Source organism: Acanthisitta chloris, unplaced genomic scaffold (assembly GCF_000695815.1).
Source record: "Acanthisitta chloris isolate BGI_N310 unplaced genomic scaffold, ASM69581v1 scaffold36061, whole genome shotgun sequence".
Taxonomy (NCBI): domain Eukaryota; kingdom Metazoa; phylum Chordata; class Aves; order Passeriformes; family Acanthisittidae; genus Acanthisitta; species Acanthisitta chloris.
The window spans coordinates 1-7014 of NW_008656003.1; the positions used below are offsets into that span (position 1 = coordinate 1).

Consider the following 7014-nt stretch of genomic DNA (forward strand, 5'->3'; position numbering starts at 1 on the left):
TGGCCAAAGTGCAGGAGCAGCACTTGAGACCTGCCAACTGAGATCATCCAACCCTGAAGAAGGATCACAGTGTTTAAAATACCATCAAACTCCACCAAACCCAACAGGACAAGATGTTCCAATTGCTGATTTCAATGTCTAAGTCAGTCTCTTCCACTTTGGCACTGGTCCTGCATAGGTTATTCTAAGAGATATGGAAAACGCAGTGATGTGGGACTGGGTTAAATTTAGGCTTGAATGAAAGAGAAGAAGAGAAGGTTCTTCATCTCTATAACTTAGCAGCAGATAATGCAACCAAACCTGGGTGATTAATTCAGATCAGATGAGTCCCTAACCTTCAGTGGTGCCAGTGGGATCTGCACTGCCAATGCACTGATCCACTTTGAAGACTTCTAACTTAAGCAAAGACGACCTGTCCCCAATGTCTGTAGAAGTTACTGAACTTGCTCATCCTGCAGAATATAAATGGGTTTTCAAACCAGGGAGATCACACTCAATCTGGAAAAATTTATGAGCCTGTGTTTTTAAACCATAATTTGTTTTATCTTTGCTACTGTGAAAATATTGTTGATGACAGTCTTTGAAGGCAGAGCGAGATGGTAATGGGACCAGCTGGTGCCTGCAGCAGGGCTTACTTGCAGAGAGCAATTTTAGTGCTGTATTTGCTTTAAGCAAATTGAAATGTATTTTAAATACCAGAATCCTAAACTGACCAGCCATGATTGGAGTTAGATGAGGTCTAATGGTTTTGTCTCAGCTCCAGCTACTGCTCCTACATGAACAGAAGCACAGGAATGAGTTTGCTTAGCCTTTCTGTGATAGATGAGGTGCTCAGATTTTTAACTAATACACTTGGAAATTTGCAGTCAAAGTAAATCTTCCCTCCTGACAGACATTGTTGTCCTTCCTCCCCCCAAAGCCTCCAGCCAGAGGGCACAGATGTCCTCCTGAGCCCAGAGGTGACGTGTGGCCCCTCGGACGTGTCTGTCAGCACACCCTTCGCCCTGACCATCCCTCACTGTGCAGATGTCAACCCAGAGCACTGGAACATCCACCTGAAAAAAAGGACTCAGCAAGGGAAATGGGAGGTAAGTTTGGACTTCCAGCTAAAAAGTTGTACTAACCATGGGAACAGAATGAACTCATCATGCAGTTGTAGGTCAGGGATTGTGTCAGTGACAGACAGAGACAGGAACAATTGGGAAAAAAAAAAGATATTGCATCGTGTGAAGGAGCTGCAAAATTGTTTGCAACTGGTTTACATAGACATGCAAAACAGGGTCAGCTTTATGATCTATCCATGGGACAGGAGGAGGATTCATGTTCTCAGATTTATTGCTGTGATTAATCACAGCTCCCAAAGAGACTCATGGCAGAACAGAATATCATATATATGCATGACACAGAGAAAGTTATGGAAATGGTTGAAAATACACAAGTTTGGGGTTTTTAACACAGAAGGATCCTCCCAGTTTAAAAATCTTGTCTCTTTGTACACATCACTTCAATGGGCATCCCCAGGGTTTGCCCTGTGCTCCGAACCCCTGAAGGTTTAGTGTACATTAAACAAACTGTTGTGCTTTTTCCATTGAATATGTATTTTCTAATCCTGATTGACTGGGGAAATGAAGCTTTGTGCATTCATGATCATTTGAGTCTGTCCACCTGCCTTTTTAACCCCTTTGGCCACCTCCAACCCAACTGTTTGATAGGCAACAGTCTCAAAGGTATTGAACTTCCTGCATCATCTGGGGAGTCACTCAGCCTAAAGCATGAACCAAACTGTTACTCAACAGTGCAGAAACCCACACAGGATGGAAAGAGCTGAATTTCCCAACTGTAAAGTGTTCACTGTAGCTGTGAACAGCAGAGCCAGTAACTAGGCACAAATCCATAGGCATTGCTGCTGCTGGAACTGTTTGGCTCATTGCATAGTGAGGGGAACAAACTAGGAGTTAAAACATTCATGGATTCTAAACCCATAACTCCACTCTTTTTGCTCCCCTGTACCAACCACTCTGTTGTTTGTTGCTCTCATTTAAACTATTTCCAGTTCAGCTTAGTTCTCCTACTTTAGATTTACTCAGTACTTAGTCAGCTCCATCAGTGCTGGTTACAAACAGCCTGGACTCGCTGAGGAGTGTGACACCAGAGTGCAGACTGCTCAAATCCCTCATCTCCTGGTGCTGTAATGCAGCACTCAGCAGCAAAGGCACAGGAGTTGGGATAGGTAGATTTTTGATGAAGGTAAACGTAACTATAATGGATGTTCTGAAAGGAAGTCAAACACCAGCTATTGTTCAAGGTTTGCTTATTGACTTTAATCTTCAAGGTAATTTTTTAACTTGACATTGGGGAGAAAAATTAGCTAGAAAGTCAAGAGCACTTGAAAAAAAAGATGCTAAAATTGCTTACACATCATCATTATTATTGTATGCTGTACACATTGGGTTCTGCACACTGTATTGCCATAAATCCTACTGCTGACTCAGGGCTAAATTGGGAATATTTACTCATATGGGTACCTTCTCCCTCCCTGAGTGTGCAGCCTGGTTCTCAGCAATACTTTGCATTTCAGTTGAATACAAATAGACAAGTAATGCCATGACTCCTCTTGTCGAGGCCTATTGATTTGACTTGACTTTATTTTTTTTAAACCTGAATTTCATTTTGCAGGAAGTGATGTCTGTGGAAGAGGAAACTACTTCTTGCTACTGCCTGTTGGATCCTTATGCCTGTCACATTCTCTTAAACAGCTTTGGAACTTATGCTCTTATTGGCGATCCCATCTCTGACTGCGCCGTTCGACAGCTGAAAGTCGCCGTTTTTGGCTGCCTGTCTTGCAATTCTCTGGATTACAATCTGAGAGTATATTGTATGGATAACACCCCTTGTGCATTTCAGGTAAATGGCTTCACTTTGCTAATTTGGCTTGGCTTGTTTATCCATGCTAACATCCCTTTCTTCCTGGGGACAGTCCCTGGGAGCACCAATAGCTCAGAACTCAATCGCATGATCAGATGGGATTTTTGAAGCCACTGCTGCATGATTGACTCTAGGTCCCTTAATTCCTCTGCAGCGTTGATTCACAGGTGGATTTACACTGTGAGAGCTTTAGGACAGCCAAAGTGGTTTGTCATTTTTTACCAGGCAGATGAAACCCTCTGTGCCACGTTCTAGACTAACCACACTCGTGTAGCTATGGCTGAGCACAAAGGCACAGCTGATGTGCACAGAGGGTCTGGCTGCTCCTGGCCCAGGCAGATCCTGCTCACAGCTGGAGCTGAGTGCTGCCCCATCACAGACATGTGAGCCACTCTCAGCTGAAGTACAGCCTTTGTCACCCTTGAGCTCAGGATTTCCTCTCCTTTTGAGAGCTGGAGGCAAGAAGCAAAAGATTGGCTCTGTCCTCCGAAACAAAAATCAAATAATTGTCCATTTCTCCTTTCAAAAAACCCCCAACCCAACCCCAAGTGGCAATTCAAGTGAACGTGGTTTTTCTACATGGGATTCCAAGATAAAACAGTGACATTCACTGCCTTTTGCAGCCTTAGGAGCCTCAGAATCTTCAACAAAATGCTTCTTTTTGGAACTGAAGAAGTTGTGGCATGAATTTCTGCTCCCTCTCCCTATCATACATGATGGCAAGATGAATCTCACTGCAGCACACAGTGATGTCTATGAGCTTCTAATGAAAGCAAAGCCACCAAAAGGATTGTTAGAGACTAACAATAGCTTTGCACTGATACTCCTTGTGACACTCACGCAATTAGTGGGTGCCAATGTCTTCCTGATGAGTCTGCAGGAAATTCTGAGGAGAATAATTACCAGTTTTCTGCATTCACAGGAGTTAGAACAGGGTGGTTGTAGAGAGTGAGACAATAGTGTATTTATGAAATGATACAGCCAGTATAAATATTAGTGGGGAACAGGGAGAATACAGAACCCTGTTCATCAAGAGTTAAACCAAACCAAATGCCTGTGAAAATTGGTTTCTAATAGAAATCCATTAGGACAGTTTGAGAAAGCTCAAACAGACATTGAGTTTTCAGAAGGTCACAATGATTCCAGGAGCTCTTCAAACAATAACTTTGGGACTGACAAGCACTAAACCCCTTGGTGCACACAGATTTGATATAATTGATGTGGGGGAAAAAAAAGGTAATTTTGAAGACTGTTTGTACACAGATTTGGTATAATTGATGTGGGGGGAAAAAAAGGTAATTTTGAAGACTGTTTGCCAGCTGAGTTTTAAAGACTTCTGCAACCTTCCCTTCCTCACTAAGTATCTTTGCTGGAACAGCACAGGAATAAACATTGGGGAAGTACAGACGGGTTTTTTTAAAAAAAAACTCTTACATTTTAAATTCACAGAGCTGTATACAAGCTGAGTTTGGAGCAGTACAAACCCTGCCCAGCCTCCCCCTCCAAGGCTGCTCAGGGGCTTGGCCAGTGATTCTGAAAATGCCCCAGAGAGAGGAAATGAAACTGAATTCTTTTGCCTGGTGTGTTCCCTCAGGGTGTGTGTGTTTCAGTGCTCTTAAAAACCTGGAGAAAAGCTTCTCAGCTTTTCATTCACTCAATTGAAACCCCAAGGATAGCTGTGCTGGTGGATTTTCATTAGATTTGGGTTTGTTCCTAACACTGGCAACATTCTCTCCATGCAGGAAGTGGTTTCGGATGAAAGACTCCAGGGAGGACAGTTACTGGAGGAACCCAAACTTCTGCATTTCAAAGGAAATACCTGCAGCCTTCAGATCTCTGTCCTTGACATCCCTCCCTTCCTCTGGAGAATTAAACCATTTACTGCATGTCAGGTAAGTGCCAATTCCACCTGGTGATGTTTTCCCTGCCATAACATAACCCCAGTAAGGGGATGGTTCCTTCTCTTTTGGGAAGGTGAGGTTTAGATCTCTTGAGCATGCCACAAACCCCCTGTTGCCTTCTGATTTTGACAAGCACAGATTTCATTTATAACAGAATGCTTTAAATTTGTCGTTTTACAGAAATGCTTGTACTTTCCCTTTCAATTACCTCCAACAGAAGGCAAATATTCTTGTTAAAATTTATCACTCCTCAAGTTGTTGCTGGTGTCTGTCATTCCAACTTTGATCTAATGATGAATATATGGCTAAAAATGACATTTGAATGTAATCACGAGTTCAATCCTAGCACACAGACACCAAGAATTAGAACTGAAGAGCAGCAAATTATTTTTTTCCTGCACTACATTAATTAAAGAGGCTAAAGGAAACTGGAAAGGAAAAATCAACACAAAACAGGAGTTTCTAAGGATATTGGTTCCTGGGAATGATAAGCTCTGTGCTGGCAACATGGAGTGGGTTGGTCTTCAAATACAGAACTTAATTAGGCTATATAATCTCCCTTTTCCCAGAAGCACAGAGACAATTATCTATCATTCAGTATTTTGGCAACAAACTGTTTGAAATGTGTTGCCATTTCTCCAAAACACGAGTGCAATGGGCTTTGAAACTTAGAAACACAGACCTGCAGCCAGACCGAGTCTTACCTCATTAACAGTAGAGGGATAATTTATGCTACAACTTCAGACATGAAAGAAACGGAAGAATTTTCAGCTCCCTAAGTGGAGCTTTTAAGTGTTTTGGATCTTCCTCTCACTTAACTGCATGTTAAAAGCCAAACCCACCAGCATTAGGCTGTTCCACTACCACAGCTCATACCTGGCACGAGTAGGATGTTCCTAAGCAGTGAAAACAATCATGGGAGTTTCTCTTAATACAGCAAATTGAATTCTGCCTCACACCAGATGAGAAACACAGCTCCATACTTTGGATAATTTATTGGCCAAGCATGGAGAATAAACCTGCACAACAGCCTAAGATTCAGGCTCCAACAGCCCTTTAGAGTTTCATCATTGCAGGGACTCAGAGTGAAAAAAAGCCTGTGTAAAGCAAACCCTCTGCTGCCAGAATGGGCTGAGCCAGGGCTGGTCCTGAACCTAAGGGAGATTTACATTTCAGAACTGAGTGTAGTTGGGATGACTTGGGCAGCTCAGACACACACTAATTGTTTCTGGAGGAACCACAGACCTTCCAGTGTCTTTGTGTTTCCACTCAGTGCAATGTCTGGTGACAGCTCTGATTCTGTTCCAGCCTCTTTATAGATAAAAGAAGCTATTTCTGCGTGTGGAGCTTCTTCCAGTGTTTCCTGAGTTTCTCTTCTCCATCCCACACGCTGAAAGAAGCTGCTTGTGCTGCTTGTCAGGAACAATTAAACAGAGCCTGTTCCAGAACTGCCTCCTTGGTCCACCAAGGAAACCATTACTGGATAGTGTGATGAGGAAAGATTATGCTAATGATTTCTCAGATAAGTAACGATCCTGCTTGAAGAGATGAATAAATCATCATGCAAAACTGGCTGGAAAGCAGTTAATGGCAGGTGGTACCAGAATTCCTCCAGACTCGGCGAAGTGCGTTTGTTTGTCCTGGCCGTGCTGCAGGAGCAGCTGCTGAGTGCTTGGCTCCCTTCCCACCACGCTCACAAGTGACTGGGGAACCCTCCGAAACTGGGTGGGTGGTGGAGCAGGGAGAGGCAGTGATGAGCATGTTGAGAAGCCAGGCAGGCACCTTTGGGGAGGAAAAGCAGCTGTCTGCCTCACATCTTGTGTCTCTTGGAGGATCCAGGGTCTGTCTGGAGCTCTAAGATGATTTACATTCCTTCTGTCTGCTAGGAACTTAATTACAAAGGCAGAATCAAACTGAAAGCATTTGTGGAATACTTTAACCACTCGTTGTTCCACCACACATTGCTCTCTGTGTTCCTTTCAGCTGAGTGATTCTTCCACTCGGAATGAAAGCAGAGATGATTACCCTGGAAAAATCTAATTACGCTTGCTCCACTTCTAATATTTTGTGAATGTTTAGCACTCTTAGCATCTTGCTACTGCTCCCAACTCAGGATCCAACCTGGGGCTGGAGCTCCCCTGCTGGGGAGACAGGCAGAGAGTTTGGCTGGTTCAGCTGGAGAAGGGAA

The 7014-nt window shown here is 43.4% G+C and overlaps 1 protein-coding gene across 1 annotated transcript in view; it reads left to right on the forward strand.

The window, feature by feature from the left end:
- Positions 1 to 919: 919 nt before the first annotated feature.
- The window catches only part of LOC103811198 (netrin receptor UNC5D-like), a gene marked incomplete at its 5' end in the record, with an annotated part of 10484 nt that continues 4389 nt past the window's right edge, over positions 920 to 7014 (forward strand). The window contains 3 exons of the mRNA XM_009084151.1: positions 920 to 1088; positions 2677 to 2904; positions 4668 to 4817. Coding sequence (XP_009082399.1) covers positions 920 to 1088; positions 2677 to 2904; positions 4668 to 4817 — 547 coding nt within the window. The remainder of the gene's footprint in view (positions 1089 to 2676; positions 2905 to 4667; positions 4818 to 7014) is intronic.